The sequence below is a fragment of the Trichosurus vulpecula genome, chromosome 7 (assembly GCF_011100635.1).
Source record: "Trichosurus vulpecula isolate mTriVul1 chromosome 7, mTriVul1.pri, whole genome shotgun sequence".
Lineage (NCBI taxonomy): Eukaryota > Metazoa > Chordata > Mammalia > Diprotodontia > Phalangeridae > Trichosurus > Trichosurus vulpecula.
The window spans coordinates 12,216,742-12,244,492 of record NC_050579.1 but is presented as its reverse complement, the minus strand read 5'-3'; the positions used below and the strand labels follow the sequence as shown (position 1 = coordinate 12,244,492).

The following is a 27,751-nucleotide window of genomic DNA, read 5'->3' as shown; positions in this document are numbered from 1 at the left end:
TCCTCCCCTCCCATCTGGAGCTGGCGGAAGGGGCAGCTACAGCCTGGACCGAGAGGGGCAGAAGAACCGAAGCGAGTCGAGCGCGCTGGTGGACGGGCTGGGCCAGGCCAGATCATGGCGAGCTCCGCGGCGGCAGCGCTGGGGGGGCTGGAGCAGCTGCGGATATGCGGGGCGGGGGCAGGCCGAGCTCTGGCCGTGCTCACGAGTGGCGGAGACGCCCAAGGTCAGCGGGGCTCCTGGGACGGGGATCGGCGGCCGTAATGCGGTAGGGGCCGTCGGGGGCTCGGAGCAGGGCTCGCCAGGCGCAGCTCACCCGGGGGAGGGGGCACGAGGTGGGGGATGAACTGAGGCAGAGCCCGCTGTGGGGTGGAACAGGGCAGGGGCCGCGGGGGCTCGGAGCAGAGCTCGCCAGGCGCAGCTCACCCCGGGGAGGGAGCACGAAGTGGGGGCTGGACTGAGACAGAGCCCGCCGTGGGGTGGAACAGGGCAGGGGCCGCGGGGGCTCGGAACGGTGCGCAGCCCACTGAGGCAGGAGACACGAGGCGGGGATGGACCCGCACAAGGGCTGCTGGGGAGAGGGAAAGGCCAGTCTGGGCTCGGAGCAGGGTAGGGCCGAGACTAGAGCTGCAGCTGGGAACGAAGCGGGCCGTCGGGGGCTCGGAGCTGGGCGCACCAGCCCAATCCGAGGAGGAGGAGGAGGGCCCCGGGGCGAGGGGGCCCTGCGATCCCTGCACGTACGTGGGCGCGGAAACCTGGAAGACTAAGCCACGCTAGGGAGGAGGAGCCCACCTTCCTCTTTCAGCCCGAAGGCTTCGAACTGCGCATGTGTTTGGTCTCGAGTGGGCGGGGACCGCGGGAGGGGGAGGGGCGGGCTGCGGACGTGCGTGTCTACACGGCTCCGGCAGGTTCAGGCACTAGCCTCGGTGGATTCCCGAATGCGGAGGGACCCTGGGACAGTACTGTGGGGCTGGCCGGAGAATCGGCCCCTGCAGACTCTGGGGGTGTCAAATCTAGAGCTGGGCTGCTGATCTCAGCCACTATGTCTAACCCCCGCCCCCGTTTTACGGACGGGGAAACCGAGGCAGACTAGGGCCGGAAGGAGCTTGGCATGAGAATTATCCACTGTGAGTGGCTCGTACTCCCCTCACCCTAATGCTGAGGGGGTGGGGCTGGGGGCTCGGCAGCCCTGGGCTGACCTCAGCACTCTACCCATGGGGAAACAGGCAGACGAGCTAGAAAGGAGTTTGGTGTTCCCCGCGAGTCACACCAGCTCTGAGACTTGAGTGGGATAAGGTCTGTTACTCCATTTAACAGGCTAGGAAACAGATTTTGAGGTAAAAGGGCTTGGCTTGCTGCCCGGGGGTGGGGAGCCCAGGTGTTCCTGGTGCTGCCACCTCCCGGGGCAGACTTGGGTGGTCATTGGTCAGTCACCTAGCCTCAGGCTGCCTCTGCCAGCGCGATTGTGAGAAAAAACAGCGTAGAAATGGGAGGGAGGTGATTAGGCTCAGAGTGATCTTACATGGAGGGGGGAGGTTCTGGGAGGGGACCAGCACCTACTATGTGCTGGGCACTTTACATAAATCCTGTTTCATTGGATCCCCACAACAGCCAGCAAGGCAGATGCAATTATCTCCATTTTACAGTTGAAGAAACTGAGGCAGAAGTCAGCTAAGTGACATGTCCAGTGCCAGTCAATGTCTGAAGCTGGATTTGAACTCAGGTCTTGCTGACTCCAGGCTCAGTGCTCTGTGCCCTGTTGTGCCACCAGCTGCTTGGTCTGAGCCTCAGTTGCCTGCTCTGTAAAATGGGCACCACTGTTCCTGTCCGGTGCCCCACAGGCCCCCGGGCTTGTGGAGGGAGCTGCCCTAGCCAAGTGAGCCCTTGATGAAAGTGAATGGTGGATGGGGAGCCGAGATTTCTCTTCTTTCCTGTGGTTGTCATTGTCCCCTAAAAGGGCCCTTGGTAGACCCTCTTCCTCTTTCTCCCTCCTCCTTCTCCTCCTCCCTCCACCGTCCTTCTCCTTTTCACTCCTCCCTCCCCCCCTTCCTCCTTTCTCTTTCCTCCTTCCTCAGGGGTCAGGCAAATGCACATGTTGCCACATGGTGGGGGGCTTGGGCAAAAGGAGAGGGTCCAGCCAGGAGGCTCTGCCCTCAGGCCATGCCCAAGCTTGTGTTCTGGAGACCCTTAGCCCCCTGAAGTACTCCCTCCCCTCACCAGGTCCTTTGTCAATCTAAATCTCAGCCCATCTAGGCAGAGAGGGAAACCAAGGAAGGGGACCTTGGCAGTCAGGGCTAGAACACGGTGAATCTCCCAGGCCTGACTGCCTTCAGCTGTGGACAGTTCAGGAGTCCTACTCCAGGGTCAGGAGGCCCATGGCCCACAGTCTGAGAGTGTAGATAAGCCTGGCCTGGGGGATGAACCCTCCCCCTTCCTACCTCCATGCAGAGTGCTGTGTGCCCCCCAGGCTGGCTCCAAATGATTGCTGTTGCTTCAAAGCCTAGAAACAGGACAAAGGCACCAATGATGGCTTCTGAACTCAGGCCAGCCCTTGTATCCCCAGGAGGGTTAGGGTTGGATCTTTACACGCATTTTACAGATGGGCTCCTTTCCAAACCCAATCCCCTTCTGTCCCCACTGCTACGATGGCCTCTCTCCCTGCACTTTTCCCCACTCCCACGTATTTTCCTCTCTGGATTCTGCTGGTTCTGTTGACAAGATGTTAAGTCAGAACTGGAAGGCCAGCTCTGCAGATATGGGGAAACTGAGGACAGGAGAAGGGTAGGGACTCAACCAAGGTCACACAGTGCTCCCTGATGACATTGATGGGTGTGGGGGAGGTTATGTCCTAGGCCTGGTGCCATACCCCTGACCCCCCAGCATTGCTAATACAGGTGTGCCTGCCCCAAGCAACGTCGGGGGTGACCCTTCTGTCTGTACTGGGTGCGGATCCAGAGGCTGGAGGGAGGCCAGCTGCATGACCCATGGAGACCATGGCTGCAGGGAATGAGCGCTTCCACAGGCCCACCCCAGGCTGCAGCAGCAGGAGGGTCTTATAGGGGACATTATGGTGGGCAGACAGGATGTAAGCTACCCATCCTTGTGGTGGGGAAGTTGAGGCTGGCTGAGGGTGAGGCTGGACTTGGAAGGCCCCACGTCCACCCTTTGTTTGACCTCTGGCATTCCAAGGGTTTTTCTGCCTGGAGTTAACTTTGACCTTTCTCCCAAGTGGCCTTGGGCTCTTTCCCTCTCATTAGGGGACACAGTCTCAGAGGCCTTGACAGAGTGACCCCACCCCTGCTCAGCTGACTGAAGTGTTTTCTCGTAGGCATGAATGCGGCGGTCCGGGCCGTGACCCGCATGGGCATCTACGTTGGGGCCAAAGTCTTTCTCATCTATGAGGTAAGTGGAGCTTTGCTGGCCCCATTAGCCTGGTGGGCAGGGGCGTGACGGTGGGAAACCAAGGCCTTCTGCCCTGGGCTCTTCCCCCTCTCTGTCCTCAGGAGGGAAGGCCTGGGGGCTGGGGCTGAGTTTGGAGCCCCCTCCCCCCAGCCCTCATGTCCTCTCAGCTTCCAGCCCTGGGTATCTCTGCTGGGAAGATGGGGTAGGGAGGGAGGGAGGGATGTTCCTGAAGTCACCTCTCTTCCCCAGCTATCTGATGAGACTTGCTTTTCTTGATCTTAGCCAGCATAGCCCTCTGAGGAACTTGGGGGGGGGGTCACTCACTGACCAGGAAGATCCTCCTCCCAGGACGGGTGACCCCGTCTCAGGAGATTTGGGGAAGTACATTTGAAAGGTGTCTTCAGGGCATTCTATTTATCACCTGCTATCACCCCCAGCCCATCACCCCAGACTCCTAGGATGTCTGGGCACAGCTGGAAGGGGCCTTGCTTGCCAGAGCTGGGCCCTGGGGCTCCTGGCACCTGACTGGGACCCTTTGGGAAGGGGAGTGACTATCCCCTGGGCCAGATGCATCTCCATCCCATCAGAGCTGCCACTCTGGGCACTAGTGGTGCCTGCCCCAGGACTGACATCTGGGGTGACCCTCATGTCTGTAGGTATATGGCCAGGGTGAGGGGGAGCAGGCAAGCCACCCAGAGACCTCAGACCAGGAGGGGCCTGCAGGGAGGCCAGCGGTCCATCTCGTGTGGACGGGGTCACCTAGGCTGAGGGCCAGGCGGGCCAGGGCTGGGAAGTGAGGAGGCCCCAGGGCTCCAGAGTCCCACTCGTTGGGCAACCTTGCGGAGGCCTGCCCCTCTCGGTGCCTTAGTGCCCACAGCTGTAAAAAGAGCTCTTTGGATGAGGTGGTTGGTGAGATCTTCCCAGCTGGGACTCACCATGTGCAAGCATGCATATGCCAACATACAAACACATATGGGTTGTCAGAGGACTCCTGGATCAGGCATGAGGCCTCTGAGGTTCTGTGGGCCAGGGTCTGCCCCTGGCACCCCATGCCCACATGGCCTGCCTGTAATCACAGGGCACATGTGGATGTGGACATGTCTTGGGTGCTGCTAGGAGGGGAGGGGCCTGGCCCTCAGACTCTGCTTCTCTTCCTCCTTCCTTATCCGTGCCAGGTAGACCCATTAAGCAGGAGAGGGCAGGTCCTTCTGGCCTGTCCAGGCCCAGTGCTTGAGGCTGGGGATACACAGAGAAGAAACGAGTCCCTGCTCTCAAGTCCCTACTTCCATTCTGGGGGATGGTAGAGGTGAACTGGCAGGCTCAGTTCTTAGGTCAGGCCCCCAGGTGGAGGTACTCTGTAAGGTCAGACTGTAATCTCCTTGAGGGCAGGGTCCTTGGCACCCATTGTCCAGAGACCAAGTTAAATTGTTAAGGGGTATCACAAGGTGAACGGTCCAGCCCCATCTCCCCAAGTACACTCACATCTGCAGGTAATAAGCATCCTGAGCCCAGTGGAACTGGGTGACTATGAAGGTCAGGGCTGTGAGGTTGGAGGGAGGAGGGATTGTCTGCTCTGGCCACTCAGCCTCCCTGATGAATGTTTGTGGGTGGTGGGCTCCAGGCTCCTGACTTATGCCGGGCCCCTGAACCTGGCCTCTGGGCTCCTTGGTGTGGTCCTTGGCCATCTATAAGGGCTGGGGCCTGGTGGGGCCTGTGCTACCACATGAGAATCTCATGACTTCCCTGGCCCAGAGCATGTGTGGCTGACTTCCTGAAGATTTTGGTCCTCCAGAAGGCTGTTTGTGGGTTTGCTGAGCTGTCCTTCCTGGGCTGCCCTCAGCTTCCCTCCCCCCTCCCCTCACCTCTGCCTGCTTCTCTCCCTTCCTAATTGCAGGGCTATGAGGGCCTGGTGGAAGGAGGCGAGAACATCCAGCAGGCCACATGGCTGAGTGTCTCCAATATCATTCAGATGGTAAGGGAGGCCTGGGTGGGAGGTGCGGTTCATGCAAGGCCCTTCTCTCCAAGGAGCCTCAGGGAAGGCCAGGGGCCAGCAGCTGGGGGCAGACAAATCCCTGTGATGCAACTTGTGGCCAGCCTTTCCTGTCTGTGTAGCTCTCCCCGGGGAGATGTCCTAGAGGAGGTGGCAAGCACTTGGTGGTCCTGCCCTCCCCCCCCCACTCCCATCCTGGCTGCTAGCCTGATTTGGCTTTTTGGGGGACAGCCATTACGCCTGGTCTCTCTCCTGGCCATCAACTCCTCTAGGAGGAGAGTTCAGTGTCCCTGAGCATGGTGTAGGTGGCCCTCACTGCTCATCCTCCCTGTTGGTCGTGCAGGGGAGCTGCCCAAGCCAGTCAGGCCCCACTGGGTCCCTGCTCCCTCCTAGCTTTTCCTCCTCTGATTGGAGGGAGGGTCCTACTGGGTTTTGAGTCCCGAGCATTTTTCCTGGAGTCATCTCCTCCTGGCCTAGTCTCCACTGGCCACATGAAAAGCTTTCAGGCTGTAGGGCAGAGGAGGGCCGTGGGATATGGCCAAGCTCACAGCTCCTGCTATCCTCCTTCTAGGAGGTGCAAGGGCTGACCTCAGGGAATACAGTGGGCCTTGGGATGGGGGGGCAGTGGGGCTGACTGGAGGGCAGAGCCTTGTGCCAAGTACATCCAAGGATGTACTTGGTAGGGAGAGGGCAAGACTGGGGGTTTAGTGTAGATGGGAGGTGGCAGGAGCAAGTCTTGGTGGGTCAGTTGGGGGTCAGGCCAAAGGTGGGAGCTGCTAGTGAGCAGCTTGGTGGGCCAGGACCCTTGATCCTGGCTTCGTGCTTATGAGCACTGAAGGGGCTTGGCTCTGGCTGTGAATCTTAGCTCTGTCCTTGGGAGTGTGGGCGAGGTAGCCATCCTTGTGCCTGCTGGGTGAGGGTCACCCAGTTCTCAGCATGAATCCCAGAGTGGGCTGGCTAACTGGCAGATATCCTGGCTTATTTGTTTGTGGCTGTGTTCTCTTGCTTGGCCATTTCTTTGCTTCTCCTCACTTGGCTGTCCTGTCCCTCAGGGAGGCACCATCATTGGCAGTGCCCGCTGCAAAGCATTCACTACCAGGGAGGGCCGCCTGGCCGCTGCCTACAACCTGGTCCAGCATGGCATCACCAATCTATGTGTCATTGGTGGGGACGGGAGCCTGACGGGGGCCAACATCTTCCGGACAGAGTGGGGAGGCCTCCTGCAGCAGCTGGTGAAGGAAGGTCAGAGGGCTGGGCTGGGGCAGGGGGCATGGAACCCCGTGGTGGGGAAGGGGCTGTCAGGTCCCTGCTGGCCTGAGTGTGTGCTAGTCTGGCCCAAGGCTCTCACCTCCACAAATGTACTTCCTGAGGGTATCAGAGGCCTGAGTGAGCCCAGCTCCTCTGGGGGCCAGTGGGATGTTTCATCCCAATGTCCTGTCTCCACAGCTCCTTCCATAGCCACTCACACAGCTGGTACCCAGTAAATGCTTTGTAGTTTTAAAATCCAGGTCTCATCTGCCTCCCACTAAGTCCTGCCCCTGTAGTCTTAACAAGCTGCCTGGGGCCTGAGCAGGGGCTAGTCCAGGGTCTAGGACAGTCTTCTGCCAGCCCAGCCCTGTCTGGAGCGGGGGGCGGGGTTTGCTCATCCTCATCTACAGGGACCCTTCTGTGAGAGGACAGGTGATTGGCTGGTCCTGAGAGTCAGGGCAGGACCAGCATCTGAGCAGAGTTGACTCAAGGGGAGGCCCCCGCGGCTGGGGAGGCTCGGCACTGGAGGGCCAGAGGATGGTCAGCTGCGGATGCTTGTCCTGCCTGGCTAGAGGCTGGGATCCACTTTCTGTTCTCTCAAGCCTCTCCTTTTTTCTCTCCTGCTTCGGCTCAGGCAAGATCACTGAAGACGTGGCCCAGACTTATTCACACCTCAACATTGTCGGGCTGGTGGGCTCTATCGACAATGACTTCTGTGGGACAGACATGACCATCGGCACCGACTCGGCCCTGCATCGCATCATGGAGGTGATCGATGCCATCACCACCACGGCCCAGAGGTGAGGGAGCTGCTGTCCCTCCCCCATAGAGCTCTGGCCTGCCCCGTGCCCCGCTCCTTCCCCCTCGATCCACTCCTTTCCCCGCACCTTGCTTGGCTGGCTAGTGTGGGCACTGAGCCGTGGTGGGAGATGACTTTCAAGTCATCTTGATGCCCTGGGAGGGCAGCATCCTCACTGCCCCCCAGGGCTTGCCTAGTGTGTTGCTGGGAGCTCCAAATGAATCAGGCCTAGGGCTATGAAGTGACTCGTCCAGCCCTATAACACAGGACAACTGAGCTGGGATTCAAACCCCGGTCCTATGGTCTTTCCTCTGTATGTTCTTGTCTCTGAGGCTCCATCAGGGCTGGATCAGCACCTCGGTCAGTGCCTTGCTTGGCCCCCAGGGGACTGTCCCAGCTCTTTGCCTCTCTGTTCTGGGCACGCTGGTCTGCTGGCACCAGCCCTCCGGGGCAGGCTTTTCTGCCGCCACCCCTTTTTTCATCATGTGCCACACCCTGTATTCTTGCCAAGCAGGTCATGGGGTGGGCACGCCCCATCAGTAGGGAAGAGACACGTGGGTGTCACTGTGCCCAGATGACATGTTGATCTTCTCCCAACCCTGGTGGTCCAGAATCTGGGTCAGATGAGGCAGGTTCCCCATTGGCAGGTAGAGGAAGGCTCACAAAGGGTCGGTCCAGAAGCCATCCCAGAGGCCTTCAGCAGAGTCATTTACACCACTCCAAAGATAACAATATCTAACCAGCATTGATTAAGCTCTTACTATGGCCTTCTTAGGGGAAAGGGGAGTGGGTGAGTTCTTGGGCTGGTCAGAGGCCTGTGAGTTCTCTTTTGTAATGAGGGAAAGTGGTTGGGGGAAGGGCAGTGCCAGGAGGAAAACAAAGAATCAGCAAATCTGATCCAAAATGGCGTCAGTTGGTTCTCCCCAGGACCCACTCTCAGCACCTGGATCTACCCTAATTGGCCATGAGACCTTGGGGGTGTCACTGGATGTCTTCGTCCCTCATCAGCCGAGTGGGGATGGCAGCCCCCTTCCTGCCCTTCCCCCTCCCCCCCCCCCGCCCCCGCACCAGCCTCAGCCACGAGGTTGCAGGTGGCATCTGAGTCCATGGTGGGGAGGGGTGGGCCGGCTAAGACATGGGACTGTGGGTTGGCGGGGGGACACAGCAAGATGCCTCATCTCTGTTCTCCTTGTCTTATAGTCACCAGAGGACATTTGTGCTGGAGGTGATGGGCAGGCATTGTGGGTAAGGAGGAGCCTCTCCTTGTGGTGGGAGGGAGGGAGGGAGGGCCAAGGACCAGCCTGGGGGAGGTGTTTGAGGGATGCCCAGGCTCCTTCCCATGAGGATCACACCATGCAGCTGAGGCTAGATGTGTCTGAGGGATGCTTGCTGTCCATGAGATGGGAGCATGTGCATGTGTGTGTGTGCCTTTGTGTATATGTGTGTGCATGTGTATGTGTGCATGTGTGAGCACACGCACCCTGAGAGTGCTGAGTAGACCGTTACCATTGCTGGTAGGAGGGGACGGGGGGAGGGCGCAGGGAGTCAGAAAATTGATTTTCTCAGTATTGACTCCAAGCTGGATAGGAGGGAAGAATCAAGCCTGAGGTTCTGGGAATCCCAGATCTAGAGTGGGTGCGTGGAAGGTTCAGGCCAGCCCCCTCATTGTAAAGAGTGGAAAACTGAGGCAGGGGAAAGTTAAAGATTTGCCCAAGGCCACAAGAGGCAGAGCTGGGGTTTGGCCCTGAGCCTTCTGCTTCCCCAGCCAGCTCGCTTCCCTCTTACACTCTCAAGCGAGGAAGAAAGGCTGCAGAACCTTCCCAGATTTCCTGGGAAAACTAGAGCTTTGGGATAGGGCCCCCGAGGGCCAGAGACTCTCCCAGCAGTGGGGTCTGTGATTCTGGGGGCCATGGGGCTGGCAAGGGTGCCAGTGTCAGGTGAGAGTCCCCAGGGGTGGGTGGCAGCAGCCCCCGCCAGCCCTCACCACCCACCCTTGCTTCCTAGGTATTTGGCCTTGGTGTCAGCCTTGGCGTCAGGTGCAGACTGGCTCTTTATCCCTGAATCCCCTCCTGAGGATGGCTGGGAGAACTTCATGTGTGAGAGACTTGGGGAGGTGAGTGCCACCATCTGTCTCCCCCTCTGAGGACCACCTGGCACCCCATTCATTGGCCAGTTGCTTCAGGATGGAGGCAGAGATGGACACATGCCCTGCCTAGCTTTGCAGGCCCTGCTGCCCGTTGCTGGCCTTGAGTGACGTTTGGTGGGCAGTGGCCTAGTGTGTGGATGGTGGGCTTGGAGTCCAGCAGGCCTGGGTTCAAATCCTACCACACAGAGTTTTATGATGAACCCCTGAGCCTTAGCCAGCTCCTCAGACTAAGCCAGGAAATCACGGGGCTTGTTGGCCTGAGACCCAGAGAGGGGTGGTCTGCATTGGACCAGCCCCCCGAGGTCTTGGCCCCACAGCCTATGTGCCCTCTAACTGGCCCCAGGCGCAGGCCTAGCAGGTGCTCCCTCCTGGGTCCAAAGGGGCCCCTCAGCGGCTTCCCTTCTTGCCTCTCTGGGCTGGGGGTCCAGTGTCCAGAGAGCAGCAGCCTCTGACAGGTGTGAGCCTGCCCGACAGGCCCAGAGCTTCCAGTGGCCTCTTCTGTTGGGGGTGTGTTGGGCTCCTACTGGGCTGCAAGTTCACTGGCCTCTACCAAGGCCAGGTTCAGTCCTGACCATTGACACCCTGGGGCCCTCAGCTGGGCCTGGACTCAAGGCAATGTTCAGGAGGGTGGAGGCTCAGGACTAACCACTGGGCTGCCCAGTCCTGTGCCGCCCAGTCCTGTGCCTATTGGAGAATAGTCTCCCTCTAGTGTCTGGGCTGGGAGCCTTGGAAGGTGTCCTGTCTGGCCCCCTCATGTCACAAAGGAGGGGGAGACTCAGGCTCCTAGCCTCAGGGAAGAGACTTGCCCACTGTCACGTGGCCAAGAAGTCTCAGGCCTAGGTCTGTATGACCTTGGTACAGTCCCTTCCCCTCTGAGCCTCAGCTTCTTCATCTGTGAAAGGGGCCCATTCACCCACTTTCCAGGCCAGGGTCTTCAAAGAGAACATGGGCACAAGTGGGTGAGGGTCCTAATTACCTTCCAGACTCGGAGCAGGGGATCCAGGCTGAACATTATCATCCTTGCAGAAGGTGCCATTGACCGCCATGGGAAGCCCATCACGTCCACTTATGTGAAGGATGTGAGTACCTGGTCGGGGCTGGCCATCCTGGTTCTCTGAGTCCTGTGTCATACAGGTCTCTCCAAACCCAGAAGTGTTTAAACTCCAGCCTGAAAACCCCAGGGAAAAGAGCACAGCTGCCCACTCACCAGTGGCTCTTCTGTTTTGGGACCCCCAGTGTTCAGAGGCATTTATGCACCTGACCAGGATGCCCCCAGCCCCACTGAGCACCATGACTGCCTGCCCCCTCCTTGTCCCCTCCACCACTCCTGCTTCTGGTGCCAGGTGGCACAGACCTGGACACCAGGACCGGCTAGTTAGTGCTTGGCTTCCTCCAAAGGCTCCCTCAAAACCCAAGTGGGACTGTGAAGTAATGGCCTTGGGGCCTGACGTGGAGTCTTCTCTTCTTACCAGCTGGTGGTTCAGCGCCTGGGGTTTGACACGCGGGTGACTGTTCTGGGCCACGTGCAGCGGGGAGGGACGCCTTCTGCATTTGACCGTATCTTGGTAAGTTTTTCTGCTCCCCCTGCCTGTGTGTGTGTATGACAGACAGAGCACGTATGTCCCGTTAGGCATGCTTGCTTACACTGTGTGTATGCGTCTGTGTGCACCGTGGGCGCAGCGTCACAGTGTTTGCTCAGTGGTGTGTGTAGACACCCTGGCGAGACACATGAGAAGCTGGTCCCTTCCCACAGCCTGGGGTTGGCAAAGTTAGTCCTCACCCCCATCCTGGTCCCTTGGGAGGCACGTGCCAGGCCTTTTTGCCTTTACCAGGCAATTTCCCCACAAGGGTGTGGAGCCCTCCCACAGGCACAGAAGGAGCTCAGCGTCTGCTTGTGGAAGTTCAAGACCCCGGGAGGGGAGGAATGGGCAGCCACAGAGCTTGCTTCTCTGGCATTCTCCCTGCTGGGTGTCAGTGGCTCTCTGGCCTCCATTTAGCCTTTGTAGTTATGTGCTAGGTGGTGGCTGCATTCCTAGGAGGGGGGTGGATGGTCAAGGGGCACATGGATGGGGCCCCTCCTTGAGAGAGATTCCCTGTGCATCTTCCACAGCATTGTGGAAGTGGGCATTTGTAGCTGCTTGGAGGGTTTGGGGGCATGAGGAGGTATCTGGAGCAGCATAGGCCCTGAGTAGTTGGGAGACCTAGCTGGGGGCTGTGAGCACAGTGGTGTGGAAGGATAAGAAGTGGTGAAGGCAAAGGTCCTCGAAGACTGAACGGAGCAGACGAAGCCAAGAGTCTGGTGTTCTGTGGGTGATCGTGGAGGCTGATGGTTTGACCGCTTCACCAGCAAAGTGGTACAGGAGGAAACCAAAGGCTTGTGAGGAGCCAGAGAGAAAGCAGACAGTGTAGGCAGGTGTGGTAAGCAGGAATGTCAGGCCTTTGAACACAGAACCCAGGAAGCTGGCAGAGAATTCCCTGCAGGCCCATCAGGGTGGGAGCCTAAGAGCTGGAGGTCCAGTGGTCAGCGCTATCCCTAAATTTGTGTCTCTACCAACCCCCCTGGTTCTGTTTGGGGCTCTTCACAGTAGCTTTAGTGGCCTTATACATGCCTGGTCCTGGCCTAGCCCCAGCCTACAGAGGGTTGGGGACTGCTCAGATGGATGGGTTCAAACCTCTCCCCATTGGAGTGTGGCTCTGACAAAGCCTCGCACTGGCCTTCCCACTTGCCCGGGTTCAGATAGACCTCTCACAAGGAGGGCCTCTGGATGCAGTGATTCCAGTGGTGCTTGGGAGAGTTCTGGCCCCCTTTGGGAGGGAAGGAGCAGCCTTTCTGTGAGTTCGCCATCCAGGGTCTGATGTGGCACATTCCCACAAGCGTGTCCATGCTTAGCTCATTTTCACACATTATCTGTTGTGGGGGAAGGGCAGAAATTGAGCATGCTGGAGGAGGGGAGGGCATTTTGGCATTAATGCGGGTCTGGCCTCACCAGAGCAGCAAGATGGGCATGGAGGCTGTGATGGCCTTGCTGGAGGCCACGCCGGATACCCCGGCCTGCGTGGTGAGCCTCTCTGGGAACCAGTCTGTGCGGCTGCCACTGATGGAGTGTGTCCAGGTGGTGAGTGTCTGTGGCCCAGGGTGCTGTAGATGGGGAGGGAGAGGGATGGAGGCAGGGCCCTCCATAGAGTCACTGACTGGCCTGGTAGCTAGACGGGAAGCCAACGAGCTGCGTGGGTCTTGTTCCAGCACAGTGTTGAGGGGGATGCTTTGGTTCCCTTGCTTTAATTCCACTTCCTACCTCAAGAAAAAGCTTGTGTGCAATTTTTGGGTCCTCTTCCCCTCCCCCACTTCCCTTAGAGATGGGAGGAAGGTAAAGGGGACAAGGGCATGTTTGAGTGGGCCATGGGTGCCTCATTCCCCTCCTGTGCTCTCTGTTTAAAGACAAAGGATGTACAGAAGGCCATGGACGAGCAAAGGTTTGATGAAGCCATCCAGCTGCGGGGGAGGTGAGAGGCAGGATGAGCTCCTGGGCCCAAGTGGCGTGGGCCTGGGTGTTGTGGTCCCGGGTGGTGTAGACCCAAGTGATATGGGCCCGGGTGGTGTGGACCTGGGTGGCATGGGCCCAGGTGGTGTGGGCCCAAGTGACGTGGGCTGAAGGAATCTGGGCAGGGTCATGCTCTGACTGTCAGCTAACCTCATTTGCCAGAAGGGCCTCCAGAGGCACCATGTTTAAGCCCCCTCATTTTACATAGAGGAAAGGGAAGGGAGGTGACTGGCCCTAGCTCATACCAGTAGTCAATGCAGAGGGCCCCTGACTCCAGGGTCAAGGCCTCACCACTGGACAATGCTGCCCTGAGCTTCGGGCGTCTTGTTAACTCCTTAGAAGTCCAGTTGTCTGTGGGGGCTGCTATGCACTGTTTGAAGATGAGCACATACATCAGCCCTGGCAGATTCACTTATTGGTCATTCATCCCTCTTCCCTGGGTCTCCTTGGCCCTTCTTCCCCCCACCCCTGCCCGAGACTCAGTGGCCCAGTGGTCTAAAGAGGGGAGGCAGCTCAGAGTCTGAGCAGCCTCTGGCTGCAAGCGGCCTGTGGCTGAGGGTTACAGTCTGTCTGTCATCCCTGCTCTGTGCCTGACTACCCAAAGTCTCCTTCCCCACCTGTGAAATGGGTATGGTAAGTTCTGGCCCCTGCCCAAATAAAGTGGCATCCTCCACAAACCAGTGGCAAGGGTGGTAAAAGTATCCCCAACCCACTTTGTGGATGGGGAAACCGAGGCTGGAGCAGGTCGGTGACTTGACCAGAATTTCCCAGCTCTCTTTTCTCCTCTTTCTCTCCCCTCCCCACCTCTGTCTTTCCTGTCTCTTTCCACCCCCCAGTCTCTCACTCTCTCCCTCCCCGCCCATCTCCTCTCACCAGGAGAGGGGCTCAGACTCCAGGCCAGGTCCAGGATTGTCTGCTGCCACCCGCCGTTCTCCCTGTGCCATCCCCCAGGAGCCAGTGCCTTTGTTCACACACGGGGGGTCTGGTTGGTGACCGGAGGCCGGACCAGGCATCTGACCCTGAGCTTCTTACCTGGCTTTTTCCTTTGTAGGAGTTTTGAAAACAACTGGAATATTTACAAGCTGCTGGCCCATCAGAAGCAATCCCAGGAGAAGGTGAGGCTCTTGTGGGGGTCCCTGGGCTAGGAAGGGGCCTCACTGTACAGGGAAGGAAGCCAAGGCAGTGGACAGGGGAGAAGGGGCTTGGCCAAGGCCTCATGCCAAATGATCCCACCTGGGGAGTCTGTGGGGCAAGTGTGACCTGGGGGCGGGAGGGGAGGGCCAGCAGGGCCCTGGTGCAAGGCGAGTGCCTACCTAGGTGCTCAGGGGCCCCCTCTGGCTGCCCACCTTCCTTGGCACCCCTGGAAATGGGCTCTGCCCCAGCCATCGCTCAGGCACTGTGATTGCACCTACTCCCAGCCAAACTACAGACTGCTGGGACAAGCAGGGGAGGGGCTTCTGATTCCTTCTTATTAAACCAGTGGGTTTCAGTGAAGGATTCCCAACTCACCCCTTTCTTGTGGAGAGTAAGTGCTAGCCCCAGCCCAAGGAAGGTGGCATCCTTCACAAACCAGTGGCGAAGGTGGTGAAAGATGAGAATGTGCTTAGATGGATTCAGTCTGGCTGGATAGGGTGGCCCAGGAGGCAGTGACCTACCTGGCTAAAGGCCCATTGGCTGGACTGGGGCTGACAACAGGGAGGCTGCCATCTAGGAGAATAAATGTGAGCACAAAAACCCAGCTTCCCAAGCATGGAAAGGGGAGGCTTGATGGCCAAGGGGGAGGCCACCCAAGTCAGTCCGGCGTCCAATGCCCTGCAAACCTTCTGCCAGAGGCTGAGGCTCTGTGCTAGGTGCTGCAGAGGCCAAGTCCAGAGAGGAACAGCCAGCATGGTGGACACAGCCAGCACAGCCAGGCCCCAGGAGGCTTGGGGGGCAGGCCCTGGAAGGGGCGGGGGGGCACGCCAGGAGGCCTGGGGGATAGGCCAGCTGTCCACATGTCCCAAGGGCTGCCTTGTGGAGAAGGGACCAGGCTTATTTGTTTGGCCCCAGGAGCAGTGGGGGGAAGAGAGGATGAGGCCCAGTTAGGGTTGGGGGAGTTGCTTCTTGTGGAAGGGCTGCCTCTGGAGGTGGGGGCAGCCCAGCTCCTCCCTCGAGGGCTCCAAGCAGAGGTGGGTCTAGCAGGGACTCCTTGGGGAATCCTCCTCTAGGCAGGACTCAGTCCCTGAGGTCCCTTCCAGGCAACCTTTGGGTCTGGAGTGGTAAGTGTCTGGCTCCCCAGGGCTGCAGCACCCCTCCTCTTTCTGCCCTTTCTGCCCAAAGCCATTTGGGAATGTTCCTATTAGGTGGAGGAAATTAAGTCAAGGATGTGGGAGGCAGAGGGCATCAGGGTTGGGCCCAGATTTTATTTCACTAGCATTGGGGAACTCTGAGTGTGCAAAGTCCTTCTGCCAATGCTAATGGCACCCCATCTGATTTAGCATCTGCCAGAGGTTCTTGCCCAGGGTCACACAGCCAGTACACATCAGTAAGCCCTAACTCCCTGGTCAGCCTTGCATGCCGTAGGCCCTGGTCCCCTGGTAGCTTCACCAAGTGTGACCTCCCCCGGGCAGCAGCAGACAGCATGCCTTTTCCCCCTTGGAGCAGCCTTGGCCCAGGGGGTCAGGGTTGGGGGACACTAGGCCTGGGCCTCAGGCTCCTACTCTTTCTCCCTTCTGCCCAGAGTAACTTCTCCATCGCCATTTTGAACGTGGGGGCTCCAGCCGCCGGTATGAACGCCGCCGTGAGGTCGGCAGTCCGAACCGGCATATCCCAGGGGCACAAGGTCTATGTCATTCACGATGGCTTTGAAGGCTTGGCCAAGGGGCAGGTACGTCTGCGTGGAGGAGGCCGGCTGGGAGGGCAGGGCCAAGCCATGGTGGCCCCATTCCCCTAGAGACAGCCCCAGGTGTTCCTGGCCCAGCCTAGCCTCTGTTCCTTGGAGCTGTCTCCCACGTTTGGTGTCGCTCTCCCCCTTCCCTGTAGGTGCGCGAGGTGGGCTGGCATGATGTCGCTGGCTGGTTGGGGCGAGGAGGATCCATGCTTGGGACGAAGAGGTCAGCACTTGGGGAGCCCATGTCCCAGCACCCAGGAGAGGCCTCAGAGGCCTGGTCATCCAGCTTGCATGTGGCACCTCCAGGGGCAGGGAGCTCACCACCTCCCAGGCAGCTCAAGCACCTTTGGGTCCATTCTCTGAGTGTCAGGAGGGTTTTATTCCACATTAAGTGGAAATTCCACCCATTGGCCCTGTGGGAGATGTGGGGGAAATCTCACCTGGGCCCAGGGGTCTAAGCTTGGCCCACCTCCATGGTCAGGGCAGTGTAAATGAATTGCTACATGGTGGGGGAGAAGGGGGCGGATGATGCCTGTGATCTTCCTGGCCTTCGGGGTGGTGCTTTATAGGGAGATGTCAGGGTTGGGGGGCATCCAGGGCACCCAGGCAGCGATGGACTCCATCCAACAGCCTGCGGGCGATGGGTCTCTGGTTACAGAACTCTGCCCAAAACTTGCCTGGAGAAAATTGTGGAAAACGTGCGGACTTACAACATCCAGGCCTTGCTGGTCATTGGTGGCTTTGAGGTGAGATCCCCTCTGGGGCCCCAGGGAGTGGGCTGTGCCAGCAGCAGGCCTCTGGAAAGGGGCATCCTCTCTGAATCAGCAGGAGACCCTGGGAGGGCCAGAGGACCAGGTACAGGGCCAGGCAGTCCTCAGGCCCCAGTGAATGAATGCTGAGAGCCATCCTGATCATCTCCCGAGGGCACTGGGAGCAGAGGCCTTCACAGAGGCCTTCATGGGGTTGGTCAGAGCTAGGCCCAAGGGCAGCCTCTAGACTGGGCCTGAGGGCAGCCTCAGGGGCTGCTGCTAGGAATGCCCCACTTCCCCTGGCCACCCTTCCTCCCCCCAGGTACTGAAAGGCAGAGGAGGCCAATATAAATGCAGGATACAATGTGGAGGGGGGTGGTGACACTTATTTTAGAGGGGTTGTGGTTTTTTCAAGTATTTCTCTTTTCCCCCTTGTTTCAACAACCTGGCTAGCGGCTTCTGTGGGGGTATAAGATCCACCCACAACCAGCACCCAGAAAGCTGCCAACAGCACAGGTTCTTTTGATCTGCTTAAGGAAAGCAAGGTGAAGGGGTTGACAAGCTTACTTTTAATTCAGCATTCAAATATCATTCAGTTAGTTCAGGGGAAAAATCCAGCACCCTGAACTTCAAAACAAAATGCAAACAAATTACAAACATCAACAGACTTTGTCTGATTCAATCCCAACACATAGTTACCAGAGTTCAACAAAGTTTCAACATCCGGGTTTACAAGCTGGAGGGCTCCTTAGCTACAGCTGCCCAGAGTCTCCTCATCAACACCATCTCCAGAGCCCCGCACAAATGGCTCTGTCCTCCCTTCTTATAGGGCTTCAGACATCATCAGACATCATCTGAATCACCAGAGCTCAGGCTCTGGCGATTGGTTCTTGAGTTGGCCCCTCCCCTTAGGACCCTGGGAGGTTCACATTCACATGGATTACGTTAACACCTAATGGGGTTTGGGCCTGGGGCTTAGCACCTAGTAAAGCTCACTGAATTACTCAAAGAAAACAAGGCCATTCTGGTTACACCTCCCACATTCTCTTACTGGAAAACCCCAGACCCTCGTAAAGCACACGCACAGCCAAAGACAAGCCTCTATGCCCCTTGTCCCTTCCTGGGCAGGCAGAGGCAGGTCACATGCCAGGCCCTACACTGCACCCCTGGGGATCTCTTCATTGAGGGGGTTTCCCCAGTCTTTCAGACTGTTGTATAATTATTCCTGGCCCTTGCTGGCCCCCAAAACAGGACTGTGTGAGTGAATGAATGGGCAGACCTTTGATTAAGTATTTGCTCTGCCCAGCACTGGGCTCAGCTCTAGGGGTACACGCAGACAAGTTGGGCAGTCCCTGCTCTCAGAGGGGAGAGAGCTCCTGGGGAAGGACCCCTGACCCAGGGAAGGCCTGGTCTCTGATCCTCTGGGGCCCCAGCTCTGGGGTGGTCAGGGCCCTTGTGCGGGCAGGGTCCCAGGCATCAGCAGGGCCCTTTATGCTCTTGGGCCCCACCAATCCCCTCCTTACAGAGGAGGAGGCAGAGGGAGGGAGGCCTGGGGACATCCCAGGATGAGGTGGGGTAGGGCCCTGGAGATCACAGAGGCCCAGGGTGGGGGGAGTCACTGGTCCATGCCCTTCTCCCTGCCAGGCCTATGAGGGTGTGCTGCAGCTGGTGGAGGCCCGAGGTCAGTACGAGGAGCTATGCTTCGTCATGTGTGTCATACCTGCCACCATCAGCAACAACGTCCCTGGCACCGACTTCAGCCTGGGCTCGGACACAGCCGTCAATGCCGCCATGGAGGTGAGGGCAGGGCTGGGGGGAGGGCGCCTACTGGGGGTCTCTCCCCTCCTTGCCCCAGGCACACCAAGCCCCCTCCTCTCTGTCTGTGTCTGGCCCTCTGATGACCCGGACCTCCAGCCTTCCTGCCTATATGGCCCTGGTGGTGCCTGGCTCGTGCCCTGTCCTGAAGGGCATGAGCAGGCTGCAGTCGGACCCTTCCCTCTTGGCCTGAGATGCCTTTGCAGGACCATGGGGCCAGGATTTCTGGTCTTCATAGTAACATCTTTTAAACTCCTGGTGCTGAGGCAGTCCTGGCTCAGTGGGTCCCTCAGAGGCCCAGGGTTCAAATAAGTGATTCTTTTATTAAAGATATTCTCATATCCCCAGGAGGAGGCTGACTCCCAACATAGTTAAAAGCAGTTTGAGAGGAGAAGAAAGCCCAGGCCAAGTAGGGGAGAGGTGCCTGCAGCGGGAGGGTCCCACAGACATTCTCCCGACATCCTAGAAAAGCAGAGGGGCCCTGGATCATTCCGGGAGGGACTCCTACTACCCCAGGTCTCCATGACAACAGTCCTGTGCATTAATTCACCTCCCCAGCTGGTGGCCATCTCAGCTAATTCCAATTCTTTGCTACCACAAAAAGCGCTGCTATCAATATTTTGATACATGTGAATCCTTTTCCTCTTTTCTTGATCTCTTTGGGGTGCAGACCTTGTAGCAGTATCACTGGGTCAAAGGATATGCAGTTTTATAGCCCCTTGGGTGGGCAGAGTTCCACACGTTATTCTCCAGAATAGTTGGCCTCAGCTCCACCAACAATGTATCAGTGTACCTGTTTTCCCACATCTCTTCCAGCATTTATCATTTTCCTTTTCTGTCATATCAGTCAGTCTGTGGAGTGTGAGGGAGTGCCTCAGGCCAACCCCTTTTCTTACAGATGGTGTAGATAGGGCCCAGGGGGTGGGGCAAAATGACTTCCATAAAGTCAGTAGGAGATTGGCCACAATGTTCCCTCCCTGACTTGGGGCTCTTGGCTTCCTCCTGCCCTCAGATGCATTTTCATGTCTTGTTGGTACAGTAGCAGGTGGGTTTGTGTAGGTAATGAGGTACCAGCAGCATCCCAGGGTGCAGGAACCTCGCTGCTCCTGAGAGGGAGAGAGTGTCCCCATCCATTTTCCATCACCTCCATAGAGCTGCGACCGCATCAAACAGTCGGCTTCTGGCACCAAGCGGCGGGTGTTCATCGTGGAGACAATGGGGGGCTACTGCGGGTACCTGGCCACAGTGACGGGCATAGCGGTGGGGGCTGATGCTGCCTATGTGTTTGAAGACCCCTTCACCATCCACGACTTGAAGGTGCGATGGCAGTCATTGGAGGGAAGCCTGCCGGGGAGGATGAGAAAGGGGAGTCATAGGATCCCAGAAGGAGGGAACTAGGGCCCTCTGGGAGCTCTCTCATTCTGTGGCCTGGGGCGCAGTGGGTTAGGGGTGTGGTGTCTATGGGGATGAGGTGCCCCAGAGGGGCTCAGGCTGCCTTCCAGGAAGGTCACCTCCTGGGGCACGGCTCCCTCCTGTTTCCTTCAGGCCAATGTTGAACATCTGACAGACAAGATGAAGACGGACATCCAGCGGGGTCTGGTGCTCCGGTAAGTACCCCCCTTTCCTCCAGGAATCTGCCGTCGGGTGCCTCCAGACCAGCCAGATGTGGGCCCTGGAGGAGCCAGGCACAGGCGGGAGGTTAGTGGACAGCGTAGCAGCCTCCACTGGCAGGAAACCCCAGCCCATTTGTGAACGTGAGCGTTCTAGGCACGGTGAACAGCCAGGGCAAAGACATGGAGGTGGGAGCTGGCACCTTAGGCCAGTTTAGCAGGAGAAGGGATCAGGTTGTAGAGGAGGGGCATCTGAAGGCAATAGTGAATCTCTGAATGTGCTTGAAGAGGAGAGGGCCAGCCAGTGAATTGTTCACATTTCTTCCCAGGAATGAGAAGTCCCATGAGCACTACACCACAGAGTTTCTGTATAACTTGTACTCCTCAGAGGGCAAGGGCATCTTTGACTGCAGGACCAACGTCCTGGGACACTTGCAGCAGGTGTGTGCAGCAGCCATCCTTAACAGGGCCCAGGAGCTTGGTGTGGGGAGCCCAAGGTCCACCTCCTGGCTTTCCTGGGGCCATCTTGTTTTCTCTCTGGGACTCATTTTCCTTCCTTGTAAAGACTTCAGGATGGACCTGTGGCCTCTGGGAAGGACTGAGCCAGCTTGGAAGGAGGGCTGTCTTCTGGGGGCAGTCCACAGGCAGAGGGAGGGATAGTGGGGTCAGAGTCTGGGCCACCATCACTACTGGGATTCTGGGGGATTAGCTAGAACTTTGATGCGGATGAGTGAATTCAAGATAATCCCATTTTGTAGACAGACAAACCGAGGTTCAAAGTTTAAGTGATTTACCCAAGGTCACACAGCATCACAGCATGCCAGAGTGGGAAGGGGCCTCAGATATCATCTGGGATTAGAACCTAGGCCTTTGGGGTCTCTTGATTCCATGGCCCTAAACCCCTTCCCGGCTGGATGGGTCCAGCCTCCAGGTGGGTACCTGAGGCTCTGTCCACATCCACTTCCTTAACCATCCCATTGGCTGACTCTGCCCACAGGGAGGAGCCCCCACCCCCTTTGACCGAAACTATGGCACCAAGCTTGGGGTGAAGGCCATGCTCTGGATGTCGGACAAGTTGCGAGAGGCCTATCGGAAGGGTGAGTGCCAGGCTCTGTCTCCCCACCCCACCCCCACACAGCCTCCTGAAAGCCTTGGAGAGGAGGGGGGGCTATAAATGTAGGCAGCTCCTTCCCCCTTTTCTCACTCCCTTTCTCCTGCCACACCCCACCCTCCTGCTGTCTGTGTGTCCCCCCCCCCACTTTCCCCTGCTACCTCTCATTCTGTTCTTCTCCCTCCAGGGCGGGTTTTCGCCAACTCTGCAGACTCGGCCTGTGTGATTGGCCTGAGGAAGAAGGTGGTGGCTTTCAGCCCAGTCACTGAACTCAAGAAGGTCACGGATTTTGAGTGAGTCTGGCTTGATCGTTAGCTCAGAGTCAGCAGGTCTGTGGTTTGTGCCTGTCCCAGGAGAAAACGCTTCTGATCCCAAAGCCCAGGCAGCTCCTGCTGCCTGGGGCCCTGGCCCCAGGGCAGCCTAGGTGGGGTGGTATGGTCAGTCAGTAAGCGGAGAGAAAGACCCCAGGCCCTGTCCCCAGCACTGAGGTGCTGCCCACCCTTCACAGTGGCCACAGCTCCTGCCCCTTGCACCGCCACACTGGCCTCCTCAGCCTGGGTCCCCTCCCAGCTGCATTCATCAGCCACACAAACTTGTCCTTTTATCATAATGAGAGCGGTGGACTGTCACTTTGCCCTCACTGCCTTAAGGGGGGCCAGGCAACAGGAGGAGGGCTGGTGAGAAGTGGAAAGTATCCAAGGAAGCTTGGCTGATGGGCGGCTGCTGACGGCCTCCCATCCCCAGAGCCCCAAGGCCCCCAAAGGGCAGCCAGCTGGGGAAGATCAGAACCACTGGGGGAGAAAAGGAGGGGAGAGTGGGAAAGAGGTGGGGGGATGGGGGCAGGGAAAGGAGAGGGAGAGGGGTGGAGGAGAGAAGGGGACAGTCAGGGCCACTGAGGCCACTCCCTCTCTTCTCTGCCTACCACAGGCACCGAATGCCCCAAGACCAGTGGTGGTTGGACCTGAGGCTTATGCTCAAGATGCTGGCCAACTACCAGATCAGCCTGACCGAATACGTCTCTGGGAAGATGGAGCATGTCACCCGGCGTACCCTGAGCATTGAGAAGGGCTTCTGAGCGAGCCGCGTGCTGGCCCTTCCCCATGGCTCCCTTCCCCGTGGCCTTCCTCACTAGCTCCACTGTGGGTGCACTGCCTGGAGGCAGCCTAGTGCATAGACACCAACCCTTGGGGATGTCACTTCCTTGCTGCATGAAAGGGAGAGTGGTTTCACCACCCACTGTCCCCAGTCCTTGGCATCTTAGTATTTGAAGAAAATGTACCAGACCCAAACCAGGCAGCACTCTGTGTTGTTTGGGTGGCATAGACCTAGCCAAGTGCATTATGTAGTTGGGGAAACTGAGGTTTGGAGTGAGGGAGTGACCTTTCATTGAAGCTGGAAGGAACCTTAGAGACCCTGGAGGCTGAGCACCTTGTTTGACAGACAGGGAAACTGAGGCAAGTGGTGGAATCATGGAATGGTCTGGTGTTAGAGTTGTTACCCAGACCTGCTAGGACGGAGGAAAAAGTGACATTCTCCTCGTCACTCAGCCAAGGAAAGGCCCGGCCTTTATCCACACTGCTTCTCCCCAGGCCTACTGGTCATGCCAGCGTGGGGAAGGATCACCCTTCCCTCTCCCAGGCACTGAGAGACACTGGCATCTGCTGGGGTCGAGGCAGGCATGGGGCCCTGCCACTTCAGTGGCCAGCCGGCCACCCAGAGCCAGGACCTCAAGCTGTGCAAACATTCCTACTGTGATCATGCTATGTCTGTGTTAGATTAAAAACTTACTGATTGAGCAAGCTTTGGTGTGGCTGAGGCTCTTCGGCCAAATCGGACCAAGTCGAGAACGCTGTCCTGGCTGAGCCAGGAGACTGGGGGGGTCAGGAGGGGCCCCAGAGACAGCATGGCTGGGTCAGCCCTGCCTGCTGCTGCCCCCTCTGGAGGCTGAAAGCCTTCAGGCAGCAGCCAGGCAGGCATCTCAGCCCATCCTGAGGCCATGCAGATCCCAGGCAGCTGCCAGTGTGGTCTGGAGTGAATTATGGTGTCAGTCACCAAAACTGCCTTCCTCATGCTGTATCCCTTCTCCCTGTAGCCTGGGCTCAAAACCCCAGGGTTGTCCAATTGCTTTCCTCCCATCAGTCCATCTACCTCCGCCAGGTCAGCTCTGACTTCATGTCCTTTGTTTACACTTCCCCACGCCACTCCTGGCTAGTCTTCTGCAGGAGAGGGTAAGGGGAAGCAAGACTGGGGCCCACGGTGGGGGGAGGGGGTGGGTGGGAGTACAGAGAAGGGATGATGGGTAAAGCAGATAACAACCTGCCCCTCTGCAGGGAGAAGAGGAGCTTAGGGGAGGAGGGGCCACCTGGGGAGGGAGTTGTGGGGGTCCCAGAATCTCAGCGCTAACTAAACAGAAAGCCCCTCTACTTATCTGGCTTCTGCTTGAATACTTCTGGTAATGGGGAGCTCACTTCCACTTGTGGGTAACTTGTTTGCTTGGATCCAACCCAAATAGGCCTCTTGCACCACCCCCTCCATTCTGCCCTCTAGCGTGCCACACACCATGTCTACATCAGGTTCATCAATTCTCCAATCCATAAACATGAAGTATCTACTATGTACCAGGCACTGTGCTAAGGGCTGGGGATTCAAAAAGAAGCAAAAGGCTCCTGTCCTCGGAGCTCACGCTAATAGAGGGAACAACATGCAAATATATTCCAAGCAAGCACTATGCAGGATAAACAGGAAATTGGGGAAGGCTTCCTGTAGGAGGTGGGATTTCAGTTAGCACTTAAAGTAAGCTGGGGAGGTCAGTAGTTAGAATGAAGGAGGCAGAGTGTTCTGGGCCTGGGGGATGCCAGAGAAAATGCCCAGAGCCAAGAGATGGACACAAGAGGCCAGGGGCACTGGATCAAAGAGAATGCATCAGGAAGTAAGGTGTTAGAAGACCGGAAAGGGAGGAGGGGGCTAGGTTATGAAGGGCTTTGAATGCCAAACAGCATTTTCTCTTTGATGCTGGAGGCAGTAGGGAGCCCCTGGAGTTTCTTGAGTAAGGGGGTGACATGGTCAGACCTGGGTTTTAGAAAAATCACTTTGGTGACTGGAGGACTGATTGGAGTAGAGACTTAAGGCAAGCAACCTCCCTGTCCTAGCAGTCATTGCAGTAGTCCAGGGCTGAGGTGATGAGGGTCTGCACCAGGTAGGGGCAGTATCAGAGGAGAGATGGCACAATGGAGAGATGCTGCAGAGGTGAATTCAAGATGTTCAGAGGTGAAATCGACAAGAGATGCTGCACAGGTGAAATCCACAGGCCTTGGCACCATATTGGATACGGGGATTGAAAGAGGGGTCAGGATGACTCCTAGGTTCTGAGTCTGGGGGCCTGGGAGGAGGGGGTGCCCCCTATAGTGATAGGAAAGGTGAGAGATGGAACGGGGAGAGTTTAGGGGGAAACATGTTCTTTTGGACATGCTGAGTTAAAGATGTCTACTAGACATCGGGGTTTGAGATGTCTGAAAGGCAGCTGGAGAGGCAAGACTGGAAGTCGGCAGAAAGTTGGGGCAAGAAAGGTCCATCTGAGAATCATCTGAATAGAGACAGTCATTAAATCTATAAGAGCAGATGAGAGGATCCCCAAGGGAAGTAGTTTAGAGGGAGAACAGCAGAGGCCCAGGACAGAACCTGAGGGACACCTGTGGTTAGAGGGTGTGACCTAGAGGAGGATCCAGGAAAGGAGCAGTCAGAGAGGGAGGAGGAGAACCAGGAGAGAGGAGTGTCCCAAAAACCTAGAGGGATGACAGTCTCCAGGAGGAGAGTGGCCCCCAGTGTCCAAGGCTGCAGAGAGGTCCCAAGAGAAAGGACTGAGAAGAGATCAAGAGATCACTGCTCACTTTGAGTGGAACATGAAGGCAAGGCCAGATTGTAAGGGTTAGGAAGAGGGAGAAAAGAAGTGGAAGCCCCTACTGAGCAGCCTCAAATAGAGATATCGCTAAAAAGCCTCTTGGGGTTTGGCTGCATAGGGCAGAGTAGATAGACATAGGAGAATTAGAAGGGAGGGAAGGCTCAAGTGAGAATCTTTTGAGGATGAGGGAGAGATAGGAGGGTAGAAGGCTGCCGAGAAGATGGTAAAGAAAGCCACGTCTGAGTGGGCCTAAGAAGGATGTCCTGGGGAGAAGGAGTGGGGAACAGGGAAAGTGGACATTGTTGGGGGGGGGGGATCCAGGGCTGGCAGAATGCCCCGTGATGTGGCCTGGGGCAGGTGATAGGGCCATATGGGATCACCATGAGGGCCAGGGGCAGTCTGGTGGGCCTCTCCTCCCTTTGTCTGCCTCTGATGCATGGACCACAGGCCTTCCAGTGGCACCTGGGTGGGAGGTAGGTCTCTGAGGGGGCCTTGCTTTCAGGTTATGTGGGGTGAGACCAGAGAGTCTCACAGGGTAGGGGAAGCAAGGGACTTGGGGAGCCAGTAGCTTGGCTGGATTCTTTCTGAGAGTCACTGTTCCAGGTCATTTCAGCTCAGTCATCCAGCAATGAAAAGGCTTTGGCTTCTCCAAAGTAAAATGCTCGGTGCAGAAAATCATTCCCATGGGGGGTCCCAACCCTCCCCACACAAAGGAAGTGCTAGGCTCAGCAAAGCCCCCAAGGGGCGTGGGCTATTGACTGCTGATTCGGGGCTGTTGCAAATCCCCCATTGAAAGGGTGCTGACCTAGAGAGTTGGGGGTGGGGTGGGGCTATAAAGAGGGGTGGCCCAGGCAGTTGGGGCCACCTGCTTCTGCCCTGAGAACTCCTGCAATATGGGCAAGGTAACCACTGTGGTCCGGGCAGATGGGAGAGGGGAGGCCTGGGGGGACCTGACTGTTTAGGGCAAGGTAACCAGTGTGGCCCAGGCAGAGAGCAGAGGGGAGGCCCAGGGGGACTTGGCTGTCTAGGGCAAGGTAACTTGTATGGCCCAGGCAGATAGGAGAGGGGAGGAGACTCAGCTGCCTAGTGCAAGGGCCAGGGCAAGGTAACCAGTGTGGCCCAGGCGGAGAGCACAGGGGAGACCCGGGAGGACTTGGCTGTCTGGGGCCAGGTAACCAGTGTGGTCCTGGGCAGCTGTGATAGAGTAGAGGAGGGAGAGGTTCTGCTCTGCTCCAGCCTTCCAGTTGAGGCCCAGGGGCTGGTTGGGTAGCCCTGGTCTAGTGGTATGGTCAGGAAAACAGCCCATGCATGGCTTTCCATGGCCCAGCCCAAGCCTCAGACGCCAAGCAATGAATCATGATTAGGCTGCAGGGACTCATGGAGAAAATAGGAGGAATGTCCCGGCTGTCACTTAGTCTCTCAGGGCCTCAGTTTCTCTCTATGTAGAATGAAGGCCAGGGACCGGGATAGTTCAGATGCTCCTTCCAGTTGCTCCAGTCCTGGCCTGGGGCTCCAGGGCATGGGGTGGGGGGCCAGGGTGAGGGATGGAGGTAGCACCCAGCTTGGGCCCTGACCATGCTCTCTTCCCCCAGATCACCTTTTATGAGGACCGCCATTTCCAGGGCCGCTGCTATGAATGTAGCGGTGACTGTGCCGACCTACAGGCCTACTTCAGCCGCTGTAACTCGGTGCGTGTGGACAGCGGCTCCTGGATCCTGTATGAACAGCCCAGCTATAAAGGCTGCCAGTACTTCCTGAGGCGTGGCGAGTACTCGGACTACCGCCAGTGGATGGGCACAAGCGACTCTATCCGCTCCTGCCGTCTGGTGCCCAGGGTGAGTTCCCCAGGGCCCCTTGGCACTCTTGGGGCAGAGTCTAGGGAGGAAGGGGGATGGCCGCCATCTCCAGAAGGGTGCTCTGTTAATGGCTGCCCAGCCTGGCCCAGGCCTGTGGGCCTCCTACATGCTCTGGGTGGTCCTTACAGAAGGAGGGGGCCGGGTCCCAGGCCCCCACTGTGGCCTTCAGCTCAGGGCCCCCCACTTTCTTCCCTTGCAGCATGAAGGCTCTTACCGCATGCGGATCTACGAGAGGGAGAACTGTGCAGGGCAGATGATGGAGTTTACCGAGGACTGTCCCTCCATCCACGACCACTTCCACCAGAGGGACGTCCTGTCTTGTAACGTTCTGGATGGGTACTGGGTCCTTTACGAGCAGCCTAACTACCAGGGCCGGCAGTACTTCCTGCGGCCTGGCGAGTACCGGCGGCACAGCGAATGGGGTGCTGGAGCCGCAGTCCTGGGCTCCTTCCGGCGGGCGGTAGACAGCCCTTAGGTGCCGGCCTGAGGCCTGCTTAGCTTGACTCTTTCCAAACTCAATAAACATATTTATGACTGATCTGTGGCTTTCATTCCAATATCAATTAACTAGTCCCTTGAGTAGCATTTAATAAGGGGGTGACGGAGCCAAGTCAACACTCCATTTCTGTGCAGCAGATGCTGTTTTGCACATTCTAACTCTAATTTTTCCTGAAATCACAAAAAGGCAAACTGAGGCACCAAGTGGGGAAATGACTTTC

At 57.6% G+C, this 27,751-nt stretch overlaps 2 protein-coding genes across 2 annotated transcripts; both read left to right on the top strand.

Moving 5' to 3' along the window:
- Positions 1-23,077, top strand: PFKL (phosphofructokinase, liver type). The gene is made up of 22 exons (XM_036767298.1): positions 1-223; positions 3,326-3,399; positions 5,294-5,371; positions 6,442-6,631; positions 7,272-7,437; positions 8,637-8,681; positions 9,441-9,549; positions 10,566-10,661; positions 11,055-11,147; positions 12,573-12,698; positions 13,022-13,086; positions 14,176-14,239; positions 15,844-15,990; positions 16,146-16,216; positions 16,652-16,739; positions 18,387-18,539; positions 19,710-19,874; positions 20,103-20,164; positions 20,497-20,608; positions 21,165-21,264; positions 21,466-21,571; positions 22,206-23,077. Exons 1-22 carry the CDS (start codon positions 115-117, stop codon positions 22,351-22,353), a joined length of 2,367 nt encoding a protein of 788 aa, XP_036623193.1. The 5' UTR covers positions 1-114; the 3' UTR covers positions 22,354-23,077.
- A 2,992-nt stretch (positions 23,078-26,069) lies between these two features.
- Positions 26,070-27,507, top strand: LOC118858377 (gamma-crystallin B). The gene is made up of 3 exons (XM_036768880.1): positions 26,070-26,078; positions 26,769-27,011; positions 27,232-27,507. Exons 1-3 carry the CDS (start codon positions 26,070-26,072, stop codon positions 27,505-27,507), a joined length of 528 nt encoding a protein of 175 aa, XP_036624775.1.
- Positions 27,508-27,751: the final 244 nt, after the last annotated feature.